At 41.2% G+C, this 22,424-nt stretch overlaps 1 protein-coding gene and 1 long non-coding RNA gene across 5 annotated transcripts in view; one reads left to right on the top strand and one right to left on the bottom strand.

Annotated features, from left to right (window-relative positions):
• Positions 1-12,859: 12,859 nt before the first annotated feature.
• The window catches only part of LOC111859661 (heparan-sulfate 6-O-sulfotransferase 3-B-like), a 28,020-nt gene continuing 18,455 nt past the window's right edge, over positions 12,860-22,424 (bottom strand). For all 3 annotated transcript variants that reach the window (XM_023842531.2, XM_023842532.2, XM_072700049.1), the window contains one exon: positions 12,860-14,285. In XM_023842531.2, coding sequence (XP_023698299.1) covers positions 13,577-14,285 — 709 coding nt within the window. In that variant the 3' untranslated portion in view covers positions 12,860-13,576. The remainder of the gene's footprint in view (positions 14,286-22,424) is intronic.
• LOC140578549 (uncharacterized) lies at positions 17,862-20,694 on the top strand. Of its 2 annotated transcripts, XR_011982818.1 has the most exons (3): positions 17,862-18,677; positions 18,781-18,848; positions 18,944-20,694. It is a non-coding gene; the product is annotated as an uncharacterized lncRNA (long non-coding RNA). The 2 variants fall into 2 exon arrangements; XR_011982817.1 differs by having other exon boundaries at positions 17,862-18,848.

The raw sequence follows: 22,424 nt of genomic DNA, 5'->3' as shown, positions 1-22,424 counted from the left end.
ATGGGTGTGTATTTACCATCTTCCACACTCACAGTCCCGGGGGTATGTACAGTTGTAATTGAACACATGATAAATAGTTTACTGACCATACCCTGTAAGACTTCTTCCTCCTTTAAGTGAAGGAATATGGAGATCATAAAATGTGAAAACCACAGAAGTTCATAAATAGTTATTTTGGCCGGTATAAGCTACTTTTTGGTGATATCAAATAAAAAGGACTGATTGATATTGTAGGGTTAGATTGAATCCTCTAAATGCTCTTCCCATGGGGTGGTCATTATCTGGCAGTGCAGACACCCTCGTTTTCATCTAATATGATATCGTGTTTGGATTTTGCCTCTTATGTTTAGGTTTTCAGGGAGAACTTCAGTTTGGGGGGATGGGGGGTGCAGAAATGTGTGAGTGATTTTGGGCACAGAGTGGGGGAGTAGAGTTTTTGGACCCCATAAAAGCATATCATATTGGGCATGCGACCCACACCAATCCAATTATGATTGAAACTTTTTAGGTCCCCTGTTACTTATGTCCCCCCCCCCCCCAGCTGAGAGTTCAGTTCATTGTCTGGTGCTGTTTTGAAAATTAAAAAGAAATTAATTTGCACTCCTGGGGAATAGCTAACTAAAATTAGCAACACTACTAACTCAACTACTTTTCTCAGTCACTTATCAATAGCGCAGCTTCTTTTAAAGCATTTTGTTTTTCCAGTAACTTTTTTTTTTTTTAAATAGCGATGTAGCATGGCAACAAACTACATCATAAAAAAAAATACTACAAGATGTTGTCGACTTACGACCAATGCAGCTTAGGAGTGATTGACTTTACAACCACACCCAGACTGCAGATTTATGGCCGCGACTGCGCCGTGACCTGCAGCAGGAGCATGAGTGTATGACAGTTTCCGCCCAGACTGCCAGCAGCACGAGCATTCCCGGCAGATGCCCATTCATTCATCTTGTGCTCAGGCTACTGTTTGCTACACTCATAGCACAGTATGTATTTGTATCCGTTTGTCTGTTGGCAATTTAAATGGTGATAAAAAGGTTATAACAATAATGAACTAAGAAAATGGTAATAAAAAGGTTAAAAACACCAAAAAATATTACTTAAAGATGATATTTTATTATACAGTGTACTATACATATGATAATTTTTGCATATAAAATAAAGGGCCAATTACAACCGGTCAGTCAGAAGCGATCGTGGTAAGTTGACGGCAACCTGAATTATTTTTCCCTTTTTACATGGGCAGGTATTTTCAACTACCAGTTGTTTCTGATTGGTGTCTTATGCTTTAATACTCTGGTGATGGATGTTAAATGGTTGATAATTCACAGCAAACAATATTTTAGACACTTTCATTGAAATGCATAGGAGCGCTTAGGTTCAGATTATTAAAACATTTTTTTTTTTTGTAACCCTTCTAATTTTCATAAAGCTCTTAAGTACTATTGGTTTACAACAAATAAAGACTTTTTAAAAAACTTTATTGTAATTTTGTTATGATCAGCCCCTGTTGTCCCACACTGTGTCCCTTCCCTGTTTGGCCAGCAGGTGTTGCTGGTCATCCCGTCCTTCGTGTTAGTCTTTGTTCTCCCCTGTTACCTGTTTGACCTGTGATCCTTGTTCGAATCCCGTGTTCGAATCCTGCCTCCTCTGTTTTTGTATTTTGCTCCCTAGTGTTTCATTTGAGTTTTTCTAGTTCTTGTATCTGGTGATTTTGTATTTGGTTTTTGGTTTTGTTCCTTGTGCCCCTGCTTGTGTCTTTACCTGTCTGTAATTCCCCAGTGTTAGTTTCTGTTTCCTTGGTTAGTTCTTAGTTTCCCTGTTTTTAGTTCCTTTGAGTTTATTAGTTTCACCTGTGCCCCGTTTCCCTGGTCTTTGTTAATTAGCCTCACCTGTCCTGTGTTAGTCTCGTTACCCCTTAGTATTTTAGTCCTTGCTTCTGTTCAGTTACCCAGTGGTTCATTGTTTGATGGTAGATGTTTGATGATTGTGACGATTCAGTTGTGTGTGCTTGATTATTATTCCCGGTGTTAGATGTTACCTGCCCTGTTTTTCTAGTTAGTCTTTGTTTTGTTAGTCTTTTCTTGTGTTTTAGTTCAGTTAATAAAACCCTGTTTGGTGTTTTTTAAGCTGCAAGTGGGTCGTCCACCTTTTCTGCCTGCACCATGCCACGTTCTCGTTCCGGAACCGTCTGGATCCCTGACAAATTTGACATTGCATTTTTAAAAGTACAGATTTTCATATTACTTTTAATGTCATGTTTCACATGTTTTTAATTAATTTGCTTTAAGAGTATCCTACAGTCCAATATGAAGTATTACCGGGTGAAATAGCTGTGGTGTAGTTAGCTACTTTTTCTCTGTAGCTTGTAGTGTAGTTAACTAATATGTTAAACCAGTAACCTGCCTTTTAGCTATTTTTAACCATAATTAGCTTGTAGCTTGAAAAACTTCCGTTTAAAACTAGCTTCCACAGCACTGTTTACATGCATTGTAACCCTATTCCATTGTAACCCAGTAAAACTGATGCAAATATCTATTATTATCAATAAAAATCCATGTGGAATTTTATTAACAATGGTGGATACATGCATGAATTTTTCATGACGGGGCACAATTGATGACAGTCCACTATACAGCTTACAAACAGAGAATTTTAATTTGAAGACCAAAACACATAGAAGCCAAAACAGACCATGAGGATTCTAAGGTCTGGTAAGTAACACAAGAACTAAGTCTAGAAACAAGCATGAGAGAATTCCAAGTACTCACGGAATTTCAGAGCAGGGTTTACATAGGAACCATCTAACAGCAAACAGTGTTGGCCAAACAAGAAACACACATTGACAATGGGAGAATACCAAGACAAGGCTGGTACTAAGCACACTAGGCAAGAGCAGCAACGTGTGCTGGTGAACAGGGGAGAGCAAGGAACTTAGGGAAATGAGGGACAGATTCAGAGAAGGCAGGGACCAATCCTGACAGAATTCCAGATCTTATACCCTTGATTACCAATATAAATTGTAAATTTTTGTATTTGCTCTTACTGTAATGTCTATTTTTTCTTTTTCAGTCATTGGTTGCTGCCATCATAGTGGATCGCAAAATCACTTTAACATGCATAATTAAAATCAGCAATATATTGTTTGATTGGCGTTGCTAAATTGCCCTTAGGTGTGCATGTGTGCGTGAATGGTGTGCGAGTGTGCCCTGCGATGGGCTGGCCCCCCATCCAGGGTTGTTCCCTGCCTCGTGCCCATTGCTTCCGGGATAGGCTCCGGACCCCCCGCGACCTAGTAGGATAAGCGGGTTGGACAATGTATGGATGGATGGAATATATTGTTTGAGATTGGGCTGGCAGACTAAGGCAAAGCATTACTGCATTCACAATCTTCATAAATAATGACACCATTGCAGTATTGAACCAAGATACACTACCAGTCAAAAGTTTTTGCACAACACAGGTTTTTACCACTTTTCCATTTTTTCATAAACTGCAGATTTTTAATTCCTGTTAAGCATTGTAAAGTTGAGTGAAGTATAAATGAAAATACAGAAAATGTCCTCTATAATATGGAAAGACTATATAACAGTGCATGTCTGACATATTTTGGTGTTTCCAGATTATTGCATGAGAACGCAACAAAAATTCCAGGTTCTTGTTCCTGAAAAAAAATTCCTGGGTGTAAAAGTCAGGAGGCGCTTTCACACCACCAGTACTTTTTTCAGGAACCAGAACTTTTTTCCAGAACCAGGGCATGAGTAAAATACACGGTAGGTCTAGTCTCCACCCACTTGTAGTCTGAAAAAGTATGTAATTGTAAAATGGAAATTGTGTAGGAACCCTGTGGAGCTAATATGTCTCAGACAGATAAATTATGAATAAGAATGTTAAACAAGGTATAAAAATAGAAGCAAGCTTTTTCTCTGTCCAAGTTCATTATGGTTAATTGTAGAGAAATATACGAGTTGCTCAGAACATAATGAGTCATGTTTTGGTGTCACCTGCTCGGCAAAGGGGAACTTTTAGCTCAGTTGTAGTACATTTATCCTAGATGTTCTATCCAGATCTGACACATTTATTAACTTGGTAATTCAATGCAGTCATTCAGCTTAATTACCTCATGCAAAGTAACAACAGCTAGGTCCCTCTTTTGGAGTTACTGGCTCATTTGGGCTACACAATCACAAACCAGATAAAACACCATTAAAGCTTTAGCAAAAAGATATCCCAAGAGGGGCTTATAGCTGTCAAACTGACTCTTTCTGTGGTTTTGTGCAGAAATTGATGGTCATGTAAGAATTATAGCAGGAAGACTTTTTTCATAGTGTTGCCATCTCATTACAGATAAAAAAGAATGTATTAGTAAAGTATGATTCTTGGCCCTCATTCAAATATCCTGGAGACTGGAGGTCGCGGTTAAGCTTTGGAATTTATGCTAGAGTTAATGTTCCCTCCTGAGAATGAAGTCTGATAGTCACTCAAATTACGTTCTCTGCAACCTTATACCTAGTACCCTGAAAAATCTTGTAATTAAACTTAAACTATATTAATTATATGTTCTAATTATCTAAATAGTTTAATGAAATGGTGGAAGTGTTTCAAGGTTCTGCATCCCAGAAAAGATGTGATGCTTTATTTGTCATTTCCATAAGTACAGGTACATTGGAATGCTTCTTTTTGCATATCTTCCTTCTGTTTATGTACTAGTGTTTGGTCCTTTCCTTTAGTCTCTTTGTCCTTGGAAAATCTTGTCTGCACCTAGTATCTACATCATGTGCTCTTTGTATCTCCTAATGTCTTAGACCCTAGTCCTGGAGCAATTGTTTACTGACCCACATCTGTCCCTCATCTAGGCCTTCTTGCCTGTGTATATAAATCCCTGCCTACCCTTTGTTCCCTTGCTAGCTGTTGCATGTGTTTGTTTTAGATGGTCCCTGCTGTACTGGGAAGCACCCAAGTGCAGAGCCAGTGTCTCATAGGTCACATGCATGCACACACTCACATATTATGGACAATTTAGTGATACTAAGTCAGTCACCTACTGTGTTATGCATTCCACACCCACAGACTGGGGGTGAGATTTGAACCTCGAAACCTTAAAGGATCTAGACCCTCAACCCAATAAACAAAAATTCCAAAGAAGTGTGTTCCTGCACATTTCATAAAGATTTCAAAGTGTCATAAGGTACAAACACAGAAATACTCATTCCTATATAGTCCAAAAAGTCTCATTCCCTATATAAGGTGGTTGCTGTTGCAGCTTTTATTGCAATTGCAATTGCAGTTAATCCGCTCCCACTTTACGGTCAGGACACCAGCATGCACTGTGACACACATAAGCAGAAATGTGACGATGTGCAGCACTGACAGTACTATACCAAACCTGACCGGCAAGAATTGTGAGCCATCTAACACTAACACCATAGACTGCTGTTAGCTGCTGAGAACCTGGGAAATAAGGGGCGTGTTCACAAAGCCCAGAGAGCCACAACCAGACAAGTTCCTGTTTTGCCACCCGAGGTGAGCTATCAGGTGTGACAGCAGCTACCATTCCCCAGGTATAAATTTCCCTTCCATTGTTAACCATTGTTTTAGTTCCTCTATGTCACATTGAGAATACAGACGGACTTCAGCTTATCAGGCATTGCTGAGAAGCATCAAGTTTTATCAAGAAGTTTATTGTCATATAAACAGTACAAAACATGTACATGTTAGAACCATGTAATGAAATTCTTACTTTGCTTGCACACCCTTTGAAAAAGATATAAAATGCAATAAATATACAGAATTATAAAAATATAAGAATCAGAATCACTTGATAAAGTGTACAGTGCTAAATGACATACAGTAAGAGCTGGATATGAATATGGGGCCAGATTAACTTGAGCTTTTAGAATTGTTCAAGATTGTCTGAGAGAAAAAGCTTTTCGTCAGTCTTGTGGTGCGTGACTTTATGCTCCTGTAGCATCTTCCTGAGGGGAGCGGTGTGAACACGATGTGTTGGGGGTGTGTATTGTCTTTAATTATGTTGTGGGCTCTCTTGATGACCCTACTGTTATAGATGTCCTGCAGAGAGGGTAAGGTTGTTCCAGAAATGTACAGTGCAGTTTTAATTACACGCCTTCCTCTCCTGCACAGAATGGTTGCCATACCATAGGGTGATAGAACTGGTGATGACAATCTCTACTGTACCCCTGTAGAAATTGGTTAGGATTTTGGTTGGCATACCAAATTTCCTCAGCTTCCTCAGGAAGTACAGGCCTTTGTGCGCCTGGTTGATGAGTTGTTGCGTATTATGAGTCCAAGTCAGATCCTCACTGATGTAAGTTTAAAAGAATTTCACTCTCTTTACTTCGTTCACACAGATATGAACAGGAGTGTGCTGCGGCTTCTTTTTCCTTGGGACGATGATCATCTCCTTGGTTTTATCTGTGTTCAAAGTGAGGTTGTTTTTCTGACACCAGGCCACAAGTCCTACCACCTCGGTCCTATAGTCTGTCTCTACCCCCCCGGTGATCCCAAGCATTTGTGAACAGCGGCATTCAGGATTTCATGTTCTTAATTTAAGTTGTTTGAAACGCACAGCATCCATTAGGAGTCACAGTGATTAGGAGTCATCAAAGCTTATTTAGCATAAAGGTCACAGTTCTCGTTGTGTGGTGGGAAAGCAACACACAAAGGTGGCTAGGAACTACAACAATTCAACAGCTCAGGAACTTGGACCCAGGTTTCTGATCTTTGGTGGGAAGGGATCTTTGGAGTGGTGTTCAGGAAAAAAAAACCCATCCCGATAACACCTTCTGCAGGGAAAATGTTAGTGGACATGCTTTTGAAATTCACACTGACTTTCCAAAGTGATGGTTGTGACAATGACATACCAGACTGATGGATCGTTGACAGTATGCAAACTATTACAGGTATGTTGGCACTAATCTCAATATTAATTATATATGCCACAAAAAAAATGTCACGCCCAGCTCCGTCCAATCCTAATGTGTGCCACGCCCACCTCCTTACCTCCTGTTTTTGCCTGATTTTCATCACCTGTTGCCTATTCCTTTTGCCTTGTCTTGTGTATTTAGTCCGAGTCTCAGTCAGTCTTCCCCAGATTCGTCATTGTATTGTCATGTACTGGTCCTTATCCGTCAGTCTGCCTGTAATAAACCCCGTCTGTCCTTATTCACGGCTCTGCTTCCCGGCTCGCCTTCTCCGCAATCGTGACCAAAAAAGTGACACTTTAAAGTTTTAACAATTTCAACTTCTGAAAATAGCTTTCTGAAAAAGGTATGTTTAAAGTTTATTTACAGACTGTGGCTGAGAGGCTTCAGACTCCAGAGGGTAAATTTTCAGAGAAGGCTGAAATCGGGTGCAGACAGGGGTTATATGCAAATGTGGGGACATGAGATGTAAATGAAAGGCAAATCATGAAATCATGAATTTGATCCAAATGACTAAGCCCTAAATTACACTGAACTGTCCAATACAAGCCTAATCATTGCCCCTAACTTGGCACCACAATGGGAGCAAAGTCAGCTTGGTAGGGATCTGTACTTCTGTCTGGAAGGTTGTGGGCTTGAATTCTGTAGCTAGCAGAGTAATAATATCACTCCTGGGCCCTTGTGCAAAGCTCTTCCATGGGAGCTGGATGCTGGCTGACCCTGCTGCATATTGACACCCCAGAAGTGGGGTCGCCTGCCCCCGCCATGACCGCTTCAGATCCTCACAAATGTGAACATTTGCTAATAATACTTGGGCACCTCTAACCCCAACCTATAATAGTCTGCTAGCCTGAATTATAACACACTATACTGTATATGCATGTGAAATTACTTTGTCATTTCCTATCAAGACCTTTTTGTTTAAAATACAAACCATCAAATTAATGCCCCTTTATATGCAATGTTACTACTGTATGCACTGGGAGCTCTAAGTTTTGGACTGTATTAAAAATCCAAAATTAACGGCATTGAGCATTTTAAAAGTTACTACGAAAAACACAAGATTCCCCAGTCACAAAGACAGCTGACGTAAGAGAGGCAGGTTACCTTGACGGGAAGCTCCTTCCTTGTTGGGTTCTTGCCAACCTGAAGCTTTAATTCATGCCTTGGCTGAGAATTGTAAACACAAGACATGCAATTAGTGAAATTCTCATAAAGGTAACTTTTGAAATTGCTTAGATGCTTGAAATAACTATAAAAGAAACTGACCTCACAGGAGATTTCCTTTTTGCATAGGTAATGATGAGGTACTGTAATATTTAGCCTCATCATTCCCTGAATAACCATCCTACTAATAACATGCATTTATTCAACACTTAGTTTTTCATGCTTTTGGTGTTGAGTGAGCAGGAGTTTTGCTGTGTTTCACTGATGTTTACCACAGGATGTTTACTTACCTCCTGGCCAAGCGGGTAAGTGACATGTAGGGCAGGGATGGACGGGTGCTGGCAGCCTGAGATACCTGGTAAGTTCCTTTGGCTGTGGCCTTGCACACTTTAGTTCCCTACTGCATTTTGTGTGACTGGCATTTTGCCTTTGCCTTTCCCACCCTGGCTGTAAATAATCAGCAATTTGTGTTGTTCACCCTGCAACCAGTCCTTGGATCCCACTTGTGTCCTGACAGTGATTAAACTTCAACAATCAGATCTGAAACATGGGATTGCAAGTTGCACAAGACCTAAATTATTCTGTTGTCACTTTTGTCATGAACCCGGGGGTTCTGGCACAGGGGCAAGGCATGGTCCAGACAGGAAGGAAGGAAGGTGGATGATCCACTGGCAGCTCCTCAAAACAGGGGTTTATCAACTGAACAGAAAATACAGGGATCACTACAAAACAAAAAGGACTGCGAGGAGTCAAAACTAAAAAGAGGAAAAATAAAGACTAACTACAAAGGGTCAGTGTAACAAGGAGCAGGCAGGTGGGCAGGTGGGCAGGAAGGCAAGAAGTACAAAAATTAAACACAGGGTAATTCCTAACATTCTGAAAACAACTGAAATACACAACTGACATACATCAATGACCAACTCAGGAAATGAACTAAGACAGGAATTCAAATACAGAAACTAAAACGGGTAATGACGCAAGGAGTGAGACATGAAACAATCATCCAATTAGGGAGGGCACAGGACAACGAGCAATCAGGAAACACACAAGGTTCAGTTACAAGAACAGGCAACAGGGGAAACTAATAATTAACTCGAGGAACTCAAACTAACAGAGGAACTATGAAACAGAATCTAATACTAGGAGAATAACAGACGGGTAAAACACAACCACGGGCACAAAGCATGAAACCAAATACAAATCACAAGACACAGGAACTAGAAAACTCATACAAATGAAACACTAGGAAACAAAATCTACAAAAAATACAAAAACAGAGGCAGCAGGATTTTAACATATGAGTGAGGAGTTGACAGGTAGCCACATGCTCAGCTCATTGAGCTATGTGGCCATCAGGGAAGCAGGGGAAACACTAAAGACTAACAATGGGGAGGACAGGATGGCCAGCGACACCTGCTGGCCAAACAGGGAGAAGACACGAACGACTAGGACAAACAGGTGCTGACCCTGACAACATTATTTTACACTATATATTGTATCACCTGCCCCTTTAATTGTATCAGTCCATCTATCCATCCGTTTTCTTCTGTTTATCTGGGGTCGGGTCGCAGGGGTAGCAGTCTAAGCAGGGATGCCCAGCCACCTCCTCCAGCTCCTCCGGTGGAATACCAAGGCGTTCCCAAGCCAGCCCAGAGATTTAATCTCTCCAGCATGTCCTGGGTCTGCCCCAGGGCCTCCTCCTGTTGGACATACCCAAAACACCTCCCAGAGTGCAGGGAGCCATCCAGGAGGCATCCTAGATAGATGCCCAAACCACCTCAACTGGCTCCTTTCGATGCGGAGGAGCAGCAGCCCTACTTTGAGCCCCTCCCAAATGTCTGACCTCCTCACCCTGTCTCTAAGGCTGAGCTCAGCCACCCTGTGGAGGAAATTCATTTCGGCCGCTTGTATTCGCGATCTCATTCTTACGGTCACTACCCATAGTTCATGACTGTAGGTGAGGGTAGGAACGTAGATCAACCAGTTAACAGAGAGCTTTGCCTTCCGGCTTAGTTCCCTCTTCACCTAAACAGAATGGTACAGTGTCCGCATTACAGCCAACACTGCACCAATCTGTCTGCTGATCTCCCGCTCCTTTCTTCCCTCACTCGTGAACAAGAACCCAAGATACTTAAATTCCTCTGCTTAAAGCAGCAACTCATCCCCCACCAGAAAAGGGTAATCCACCCTTTTACAGAACCATGGCCTCAGACTTGGAGGTGCTGATCCTCATCCTGACCACCTCATTCTCAGCTCTCTACTTCCCACACCAGCTCAGACTCATTTCCCACCAGACAGGTTACATTCCATGTACCTAGAGCTAGTTTTGGTAGCTGACAATCGGTCAGCTGAGGCCCCTGCATTCTACATTGCACCTGATCCCCACGGCTCCCCCTGCAGGTGGTGGGCCCACAGGAGGGCGGACCCACGTTATTTCTTCAGGCTATGCCCAGCTGAGACTCATGGGTGGAGGCCTGGCCACCAGGCACTCGAGCTCCACCCTGGCCTGGCTTCAGGACCCAGAGACCCTGGTCTCCCCAGTCCAGACGTTGTAACATGGTCATTTATTGTAGTCATCGTGGGAGTCTATTTGAACTGCATTTACTCTGGCTGCTCACCAAGGGCCACTTTGCCTTGGGAAACCCTACCAACACCATAGCTTCTAGGACCACAGAAGCACAAAAACTGCTCCACCACGATAAGGAGGTGATTCATGGAGGGCTAATTGTATTGATGAATTTGCTAAATGAATGATAGAATTTCCTATTTAAAGGAACATTCCATGTAATGTCCCTTTAAATAATTATTTATTTGGCTATTTTTAGATATTTGCGTTATATGAAGTTCAGTTCAGACACAACATAAACTCAATTTCATACTGTGTGTAGGCTTCTGATTCAAGAAACGCTGGCTGAAGAGGCTTCAGCTTCGAACAGCTGATCTGAAAATGTAAGAGAGGCATCAATTAGGTCCCTGTCAATTGGGAGCATCATTAATTTAATATTTATTGTATAGAGGACCCTCTTAATGCCCTAATGAATACAATAGAAAGTGCTTGTGTTGTCTCTGGATATTTCATGGTTATACATATAAAGCAATGCATTCTTCAAAGTGTTTCACAGACACTAGGTAGAAAAAGATTCTGATTGCAGCAATTTGCCAAATATCTTAGTTAAGTGCTTGAGATATTGTTTCAGCCCAAGTCTCGTGTGACCTGGGGAACGGATGACACAGGCTTCTCTGCATTTTAGGCTTGTCTGCAGCCATGTGGGCTTAAGGGTCAAACTGGTCTGGAAAGTTGTACTGGAAGTGCGGCACTTGGAATAATGGCAAAATACAGTGACACATAGGTTCGGCTGTAGTGGTGTCCAGGGGCATGGATCCACAAGCTTCACAGTCCAAATCCTGAAGGCTTCAACTGCTGTACCTTTGAGCAAGGAAACTGAAAGGTAATTGGAGCTCTGCTGTAAGGCTGCTGAGAGAGCCCCTAAACTGTCCGTGGATATTGTCTTTTTTATGTTGCCCTCTGCCTGTAGACAGAGTAGATTGAGCCGTACAAAGGCAGAAAGTGTTTCAGAATTTGCACCTCAGATGGTCATTGAGCATATAAGCATATACTTATATTCTCTGAATATGCAGGTAAGACAGTGGTAGAGTAGCTCCCACTAGTGGTTTAATGTTGAAATGACTTACCTCTTATCTTCCAGAAAGTGAATGCTGTACTGGTGGAGAATGGGAGACCTGATGAGAAGATAACCTCCAGGTGGTTAACAGAATTGTCTACAGTCCGAATGAGTTGACAGCAACCATCTGATCTGTTTCAAGGATACACAGGCTTGACTGCCTGAAAATTATAGCTATATTATTATGATTAATATTACTTATATTCAATGTTAGTATTTTTTGTATTTTGCAGGCCAAAAGATCATGATCTACAATGCAAATGAGGTATGAGAAATTTCAGGTGGAAATAGTAATGTGAACATAGTTTGAATAGTGTACTTGTTACAAAAATGTAATTTTCTTTTGTGCTTACTTAATGACTGGTAATAGTGATTTCCCATTCCTAGAAATGGTGAAAATAATATCAGCAGAATCTCATGTGAGTGCCTGCATTGTCACGCAACCAAGATGTGTTTAAAGAAAAGGATATTTACCTCCGCTGCTCAAAGAGCAGACTTCTTACTGACCTGGACTGTGAGGAACCAGGATGAGGGATTCAGGCGAACATAGCTGTCAGTTTGTGACCAGCACTGGTGTGGGGAGCGGCTGATACATGCTGAGAGGCAAGCTGCTGTCCCTCAGATGGGGACCACGCTGGTGTACCTGTGACCTTTCTCTTAATATTATCTTCTGTAAAAGGTCTGACTCTTAACTCTTGTAATGAGATGTTTTCACTTCTCAATTTAAGTGAGCTAAATTATCTCGAAGCCTGTGATCTCCTTAAGAGCTCTCTCATGCCCCTCCCAATGTGGACAGACTCCTTGGGCCTCTTGCAGCGCGGCACCCCTACCAGAATGGCTGTGCTGAAGGCTCAGGGACTGCTGGCCTTCATACTGCCAATGACAGCAAGCTGTTTCAACACAAGCTTCCTAGGAACACCCACCTGTCTTGGTAAACAAGACAACACCTGATTATTTATTTATTTATTAATTTTTTAATTTAATTTTTTTTTGACTTCAGAACAACAAAGAAAGTCTTTATTTTGCATGTCAGCAATTTATTTTCAGTTACAAGATAATGGATGATAAAATTGGTAATGAGAAAAAAACATGACTTTTTCATTTTACATTAAAGAGACATCAGAATGCAGATTTATACTTATAAAAAGAAGTTAAAGCACAGTCTGGAAAAAGCAAACCTTGCACGTTTTTCAACATTGAAAGATGGGGGCGGAAAGCTGCACTGTTCCAGCTCCATGCATGCGATCCTTTTTGACCTGCCTTTCTTTCCAGTGGAAAATCATGCACTGCTTTTCACTGCAAATAACCCTACCTGGTTACAGTAAATGATGATGGTTGGTCCTTATTGATCAGCTGTAACACAGTTGTGTCCTTATTAAAACTAAGTACAACACCATCAAAACTTTGATTTCAGGTAATAAGGTTGTGTTCAACTTCTGGAATTAAAGATTATAACCACACATTGATTGACTACTATGATTTGCGTGGCTGGCGCTATGCAGGTATAGAAAATTAATCGAACACCCTTCTGACCAATCAGATTTGAGAATTCAACAGTGCCATTGTATAAGTCAAATCAGTTTTTAAAAAAAATCAATTCAGAAATATTTGCTTTGAACTTTTGCCAGGATCAGCAGCAGGCGGCAAATGTGGCAGAGGACAAGTGGAACTTAAATGGATTAGAGGGCAAGAGGACATGAGATACGGGGAGGGGAAGGCAGGGGGGTCGTGACCTACACTGGAGAGGGAGTAATCTGCTCGCCATGTAGGGACATGTGCCTCTTACCAGCGCACCACCTGGCTGCCATAATCCAGGGGGGTGGCGGCCTCCTCTTCCTCCCAGCGGTGCCGTGAGAGGATGGCCCGATGCTCCCTTGGCCGGCACCGTTCCTGATGCCTCCGGAGGCGCTCCTCATGGCGCTCCTGCTGCTGGGAAAACTGGACACGCTGCAGGAAGAGGTCCTTGGCGAAGTCGTACAGCTGCATGTCGAGGCTGTTGAGGGCTTCAATGCGGCGATGTATGTCCTTGGCCACATTGACGGAGGCCGCTCGTGTGCTGTTGATCTGCGTGAAGGCCGAGATGAAGCGCAGGTGGAACGTTCGCTCGAACAGGTATTGCGTCTTGCGCTGGAACTCGGTGAGCCCATAGAAGGCCATGTTCTTCAGGTTGGTCTTGGCGCTGCTCAGCAGGGTCCGGCTCCGCTCACTCTCGTTCATGGAGGACAGGTTGTAGCAGCCCACTAGACTGAGGTCGGCAAGCATCCGCACCTGTCGGTTGTTGGCCAGATTTGAGGGGCAGTCCATGAACTCAGATAGAGCTACATCCGACCAATCATCTCCCTGGTAGCAGGTGGGCAGCTCATCCTGCGTGGGTGAGCGCCCGTCGCACATGTGAAGTGATGTCTTCCAGGTGGCACCACGTTGCACGTGCTTCCATTCACTCAGGTAACGTGACACAGGGTCACGCAGTAGTGTGATGTAGTAGAAGTTCCTGTTGGGGGAGGGGGGGGGAGGGAATCAAGGCTGTTAGTGCTAACAGATTTAGGTCAGGGCTCTGTGTAGGATATTTAAGTTCTTCCACAGCAAACTCGCCCAAACTTGTCTTTAAGGCCCTTGCTTTGTGCACTGGAGCACAGTCATGCTGGAACAGAAAAGGACCTTCCGCAAACTGTTCCCACAAAGTTGGAAGCATAGAATTGTCAAAATTGTCTTGGTTTGCTGAATCAATAAGTTTCCCTTACTAGAACTGAGGGGTCTGCCTCAACCCCTGAAAAACAGCCCCATACCATTATCCCTCCTCCACCAAACTTTACAGTTGGCACAATGCAGTCAGACAGGTAATGTTCTCCTAGCATCCACCAAACCCAGACTCATCCATCAGACTGTCAGACAGAGAAGCGTGACTCGTCACTCCAACAGAACATGTTTCCACTGCTCCAGAATTGAGTGGCATTGTGCTTTACACCACTCCATCCAATGCTTGGCATTGCATTTGATGATGTGAAGCTTGCATGCAGATGCTTGGCCATGGAAGCCCATTCCATGAAGCTCCCAGTGCAGTTTTTGTGCTGTGATTAATGCCAGGGTAAGTTTGGAACTCTGTAGTTATTGAGTCAACAGAGCATTAGTGACATTTACAAACTATGCGCCTCAACACTGGATGACCCCACTCTGTTACTTTACGTGGTCTTTACGAGTTTCTGTTGTTCCTAAACACTTCCTCTTTGTAATAATATCACTTACCGGTGACCGTAGAATATCTACCAGGGAAGAAATTTTATGAACTTTTTGTAAAGACGGCATCGTATGACAGTACCATGCTTGAATGCACTGAGCTCTTCAGGATGACCCATTCTTTCACCATTTGGTGTGTTTGAACAGGCAAATCTGCAAACTGTGTTGGATTCTGACCCTCCAAGACCAGAATTGGGGAATCCTGCTCTGCGATGTTCTCATAATGACAAAATTGCCTACCAATGCTTTTCTCAGAATGTCCCCACATGATTAAGTAACATATGACTGTAATCTTGAGTTGAGTCAGCTACGTATGTTAACGTAGGTGGCTGTGCACCAGTTCTCGGTGTTTTATGAAACCCAGAAATTGATGAGGTTGAAAACCCAGTGGCAGGGCATGCTCTACATTTTAAAGGTAATTCAGATCAACCACCACCATCTTTTTAACATTTAAATGTATTTAACATATGCTTTCTTCCAAAGCAACATACAATTAAGCCAAGCTTAGTTGCATGAAACCCTAGCAAATGGCGCATTCTGGGTGAACTTGGCCTGTTTCATAACGTTTACAAACAAACGCCATTGCAATGAGAGCCCAGTGTCAGAACATCCTTCAGCAAGGCAAATATAAGTGCAGCTCAGCACTGGAGTTGTTGGAAATGTAAGTTTGTTTGTGAGTTTATTCATGTTCAGCTCTTCAGAGAAGCTATCAGATGAAACACATCTGCCAACTGCAATGATAAAAGTCCAAGACACCCAAAAAAACACCCAAACTCTTGCAGACAATTTTGTCAAGGAGTGAAATTATCGATGTTGAAAATGTTTGAGGTGTTCCTCCGCTGAGTAATGTCACAGTATTAATTTAGATATTTACCCTAAATAGTATAGTGTGTTCTTTATACAGACGCTCCTCTACTTACGAAAGAGTTATGTTCCAAACGGTTGTCCGTAACTTGAAATGTTTGTAAATCGTTATTTAACATTATTTTAATGGTATATACAAGTACAAAGAACTGGGATGCTGGGAGTATGCATGCTACGCTGCTGAGTAGCGGGAGTAGCAGTCAGAAGTCGTAGTAGGCGGAACTGGCGTACAGAAAAAAAAACGGATGTTGCGGACAGGAAACGGGAGCCCAAGGAACACAATTTGTACTTGCAGTCCTCTTCGTTCGTATGTATGAAAGTTCGTAAGTAGAGGACCGTCTGTATATCCTTGATTACATTATCCATAACAGCTTAACCACTGCAGAATAAATAACAATATATTTTCTAATATGTTTCACAATTGTTTTGGCAAGGAGACAAATCCTTGTTTGATTTGCACAGGACTTTCATAGATAACATTGGGTCAGAGACTGTAAATATGATTACATAAGTTATCACCAAACTAATGTTCTCTGTCACTCCCAGTCATCTAACCTTTTTCTCTGTATCCATTTCCAAGTCTATCTGTAATGAAAGTCCTCTCAGTTACCCACCTTAGCATGTTCAAGTTGCACAGCTTAATGTAAACATTCAGCAGATTTGCACAGACAATAAGGAGGGCACAAATTATTCTATCTATTTTATTGAACGTTTTCTGATTTATGGAGTGGTTTTCTCCTGCAGGACCTGAGGCAGTCACTCGGTCTGCATTGACTGAAGGTCCCAGGGCTCTCAAGTTTCACGAACTGCTCACGATACACATGCAGTTCCACCAGCTCACATGCCACATCTTGTATTTCTCATGCTGATAAGTAAAAAATAACACCCACCAAGTTGTTCTGTTATGTAGAATTACTGGACAAGGCGCAGGCATATAGAGCAGAGTTTTCTGCAGAGTTCATAACTGTCCCAAATTATATAGAGTTAATAGCCACCAACCAGCCAATCAGAAAATAGCTTTTTGGTGTCTCCATGTCAATTCCAAAATAAGTCAGATGTGATCCCACTACAAGCACATTATTACATGGATGCACACACAAACAGAGTGCAGACAAGGTGGGAGTGGAAGAGCAACATCGGACGAATGTGGTAGGCAGGGCTCTGAAGTCTCACACATTCACAGTTAGACACACGATCCAGCCCTAACAGATGTAATCTCACTCCAAACTTTGGGTGAAACTTGAGAGCCCTGGAACGTCCCTTATACAAAAGAAAATGATTGATAGTTGATGTTACTTTAACAAGATATATAGCTTTATTAATGTTGGACTAAAAGTCTAAAAGTGCAATAACTGGATTAGGATATATGCAATATTTAGTGCAATGACAGTAAATCACCTGTTTAAATACTAGTCTAAATACTGTAAATACTGTTGCACTTTATTGTTCAACTGTCCTGTGTGCCTTTAATTTGCCCTCGGGGATAAATAAAGTTTTTTTAATTGAATTGTTTAGTCTTCTGTTTCTGTAGGCTACTAAAAAAAGTCCCTGGGTACTCGAAGGCCCTCCTTTCTGGAGAAGACCAATACTGAAGACCTGTTTGAAAGAGATGTGTAATTTACTGGGTGACTTTTAGACTCTTACAATCTATGTAAGAGAGAGATAGAATACCGCTTCTTTCAAAAAGATTTATGACCCAAAGGTCATAAAGGTCACGGGTCAAAAGTTCACTGGATGGGCGGTTCTGGGGCGTGACGTCACCTGGCTGTGACGTTGGGATAGGGGTTTATTTGTATATAGTTTATTTATTTATTATAATTATTATAATTTAATTATTTATTATAATTTAATTATTTATTATAATGTAATTATTATTATTTTATATTGAGTAGAGTGCTTATGAGTGTGTTGTTTTGTCTGCATCCACCGGGTGCCGAGCAGGGGACTGAGCAGGGGGGTTAAGGTCTCAAACACTGGGTCTGAGTGGGGGTGGGTTACCTGATGGAGTGTGAGCGTACGCTGTACCACCGTGGTAAGGTCCGTGGCTTTGGAGAATCTGTAGAAAAGGGCTCTGAGAGAGCGATGCTGTGTCTGGTGCGGTACCGTGGTAAGGTCCCGTGGCTTTGGATAATCCGCAAAGGACTCGGAGAGAGCGATGCCGGAGAGCTGAGAGTTGTGCTGCGCGAGACTGAAAGAAATCCTGTGAGAATGACCAAGTTGGAGCTAAGAATGAGAGGAGGAGCTGGGTCTGACGTCCAGTAAAAAACGCTTAGCAGTAGTTTGACCATCTGTGTGTGTGTGTGTGTGTGTGTGTGTGTGAAAGCCGACACCCCCCTGCAGCAGTAGCAGTTTGGCCTTGTGTTTTTCCTCATGCAACCTATGTACATCCCGATAGGTCAAATCCCGGTCAAACTGTAATTTGGGGCACAGATCAAGTTTGACACTTTGTATTTCAGTAAATTTTGTTAAAAGTTTTGTCTTTTCCCCCCGACTCCCCGCCACACATCAAGTTTGACATTTTGTATTTCAGTAAATTTTGTCTTTTCCCCCCGACTCCCCCCATACCGTCTACGCAGTTAAAACGTACATCGAAATAGACAACAGATAAAACTTGACAGGACGTATATTTCTCCTTAAAGAATCCTAAAAAGTAAGCAACCGGTGAAATTTTTATTACCTTGAGAAGGGTCCCCCTCCTTTGGTAAAGAGACACAAGTACCCCACACCCCGTATCATCAAGGCATTGCCCTACTGGAAAGAGAAAACTACATGGGACCTGCATAGAGTAAGTATATTATTTCTTTTACGCGTGTTTTATGATATTTTACGCGTGTTTTATGATAAACACAATACAATAAAATAACTTAAAATAATTATTTTATTTTTAGAGATTCAGCTATTTTGGGTTTGTTTTTTTTTCTCTACGGGAGACACTGCGGATAGAAAACTCCATATAGTGAGTATATTATTTCTTTTATACATATGATAAACGCTATACATTAAAAATAACTTATTCTAATAATAGGTATTCTCTATTATTTTATGTACAAGAGAGACGGCACGGACCGGTCAAGAGAAAATCTACGCAAGACCTGAATCAGCAGGTATGGATGGAGCAACACCCCCCCTCCTATACCTGAAGCGCTATTAAATGAAATAGACAACATCAACAACGCTAATAATGATGAAAATGATGCGGTTTACTTTGCTCAACACGACTCGCCACCCGCAGCGTCTGGTGAAGCGACGGCCCAAGAGCCCTGTTTGCTACCATCCTTAGAGACATTATTAATAACCTTCCGGTGCTGATAGGGTCGGCACCGACCCATTTTTAAGTTTAACATGCATAAAAGCACCACATATATTTGTGCATACTCTTAAAACAAAAGGCTCCATATTGAACCTTTTAGCTTGGTACATATATGACACTCCTTGGACATTCTCAATTAAAAGAAATGGCACCTTTTTGAAGGCAATGGTTATATTTCCTCTGGTTAGAACCCCTATAGTTCTATATAGCACACCCAAGAACCTTTTTTTTCGAAATATATACTGCATCAAAGTTTTTTGACTTTGTCAGGAATCTCTATTTAAACTAAATAAATTAAAACAAAATCAAGGTAAGGCATCCCCACACATGTAAGGTAAGATAAGACCAGTTCAGTTTATTTATATAATTCTCTAGAGGTTTATTTTATCATTATTTTTTATTGAAAACGAGAGGAATGCTGTCAAAAGAAAGGTCCAGAAAGCCACACCAAAAATATTAAAACCAATCTTTTCATGGATAAGGAAGCCTAACAAGGTAACCAAGAAGTAAGAAACAAATTGGATGATAAATAATTGTTTTGAGGGTATCTTATGGCTGATGTACTGTAAGACACGTGCTGCTTGACACCGACCCGTCTAACATAAGAGACAGGAACAGAAAGCTAACATAGGCCGAAGGTTAAGCGTGTTAAATGAAAGGCAGCGGGATAATTCCCCATAATGCCGCACTATAACAAAATCAAACGCGACGTGAAAACGTTTAATAGACCTCAATAAAAATGTCAGGGACGTCTACGACAAACGCAGATTGTTGCCTAGTGGGGAAACTGCCTTTTGGATACCGAAATGTAAAACTAGCAGCATCGCAAAAAGGGTGTTGTAAGTCTTTAAAAATATTTCATCGAATGAATTTGTTAGTGTAACATGAAAGTGTTTCAAAGATGTACAGATGTTTTAAAATGTAATATGAAAGTTTTTCAAAGTAAGATGTACAGATGTTTTAAAATGTAACATGAAAGTTTTTCAAAGTAAGATGTACAGATGTTTTAAAATGTAACATGAAAGTTTTTCAAAGTAAGATGTACAGATGTTTTAAAAAATGTAACATGAAAGTTTTTCAAAGTAAGATGTACAGATGCTTTAAAAATGTTCGGGTGTTTTATTTTCTAGACGCGTTGTACAAAAACGGTTTGTTATGTGTACGCAGCGCAAGCATGTTTGTACAAAGTTTTATGCATTCATTTTGCGAATCAGTTTTGAAATCTAATATGAACGTGGCTTTTATTTTACAAAAACAAAGTTGCAAAAAATTTGTAGGCTCTTTATCAAAGCAGATTTTGTTAATATAACATGAAGTTTTTTTTTATTATTTTCAAAGTTGCACAAGGGTTTTAAAATGTAACATGTACACGTGTGTTTTATTTTTCAAACTTGTACAAAAACGTGTGTGTACATTTATCAAATGAGTTTTAAAATGCAACATGTACAGGTATTTTATTATTCAAAATAAAAGTTGTACATACATTTTGTTATATGTATGCAGCACGGTCATGTTTTTAAAATGTGCTAATATTTGCGGGATGGTGGGAATAAAGCGTATTTAAAAGGGGTACCTCTCGTGGAATCTACCAATCTTTAGCAGCTTTTGAACCCTGAGCCACACGGGGACTGGGGTTTTTAACCGTGAGACTCGACACCTAGCTACGCATTAGATCCTTACTTCAGCAATGGTCCCCATGTACCCAGTGTAGGGTCAGGTCCATCGCAAGAGAATGTCTCCGCCGTGAAAGAACGATCCACCAGCATTTTGTGTATCAACGAATCTGTAATCATTCTTTCCATTCATTATATGCTGAGTTTTCCAAAATTGTTTTTTAGCTGAAGCATCAAAAGCTGTAACTTCGAGTGCACCTGGTTTAATAGCATTTTATTTATAACAGTAGGAGCTTGTAAACTGCATTTAGCGGTCGCATGAAAACACATTAAAAACTTTGAAGAATAAAGCTTTAGTTATTTTTAATAAAGACGGCTTTCTAGTAAATGGTTTTCCTACAAGGTGACCCCGCGGCCTATACTTAAGACATCCGGGCGCCTGATTTGAGATGTTTACTGAGGACGGTATGTTAAGTTAACAGTGGTGACTGAGCTGCACCGTGTTTGACTCTTAATGAAACTTAGACCTAATTCAACAGAACCAGTCGTCATCCACTTTGCAGTGAGATTTCTGTGCGAAATGTGAACAAAGATTCATTTTCTTACTTTACCACTTATCGGATAACAAGGGAAATGGCAGCGGCAATAACCTACACAGTTATTTGTTCCTTCCATATGTATATATATAGCACCGCAGAACGTTTTGCACTTTTTTGCACTATTTGTTTATTGTTTGTTGTGTGTTCTACATGCATGTTTGCACTGGAGGATCTGCTTTTTATTCTCATTGTACATGAGTATAGTGACAATAAAAAGGCATTTCATTCATTCATAATATGTCGGACACAATGGCTCTGAGCACCAGGGAGTCCGCCGTGAGGCGCACGAGCTGCTAGCTGATGTAATGCTGCGAACGGTCGGGGCTCTGACATTCTTAAGGTGCGGCTATCTATCCCCGAGACACTTTAGCCAGGAGCGTGTATATTTGCGCTTATTAATGCTGCAGTGTCAGGGTTTTGCTGACTCTTATAGAAAGCTGGCTAGCAATAACATTTTTAGCTGGTCTTTTTCATTTAGTACATACACGGTTTAGAAGAAAACCTAATCACCATTAAAAAAAATAAATAAATAAACGTACAAAACTATTGAAATCCCCCAGAAGCATGTGCATATTTTTCTGGTTTGCATGTTGTGTGTGTGTGTGTGTGTGTGTGTGTGTGTGTGTGTGGTTACCTAAGCACAGTCGGCCTAGTGTTTGATAGGTGATGGAGAAGCGTACGGTCGTGGGGACAATAAAGTACATGCGCCTATGCCAACATGTGTTTAAGTATAGCGACAAACATGGACGCTTTCTTTAACGTAAAACAGTTAAAGGCTCATACGGTTTTGTTTACATTTTTATTTTTTTAATTTCAAGTAGCCTCTAATCACCTTACATTATAGTTCTGATTTACTGTAGTCACCAATCAGAGTATTTTAAAACAATGGCACTGAAATGTCACCACATGTTAAAGCTAACAAAGTAACATGATTATATCAGCGGAACAAACCAGTCGCCGGTACGTATAGACAGATCATGTGTTGCTCAACAATCGACAGCATTTTGAAA

Source organism: Paramormyrops kingsleyae, chromosome 1 (genome assembly GCF_048594095.1).
Source record: "Paramormyrops kingsleyae isolate MSU_618 chromosome 1, PKINGS_0.4, whole genome shotgun sequence".
NCBI lineage: Eukaryota > Metazoa > Chordata > Actinopteri > Osteoglossiformes > Mormyridae > Paramormyrops > Paramormyrops kingsleyae.
This window is presented reverse-complemented; position numbering and strand designations above follow the sequence as displayed.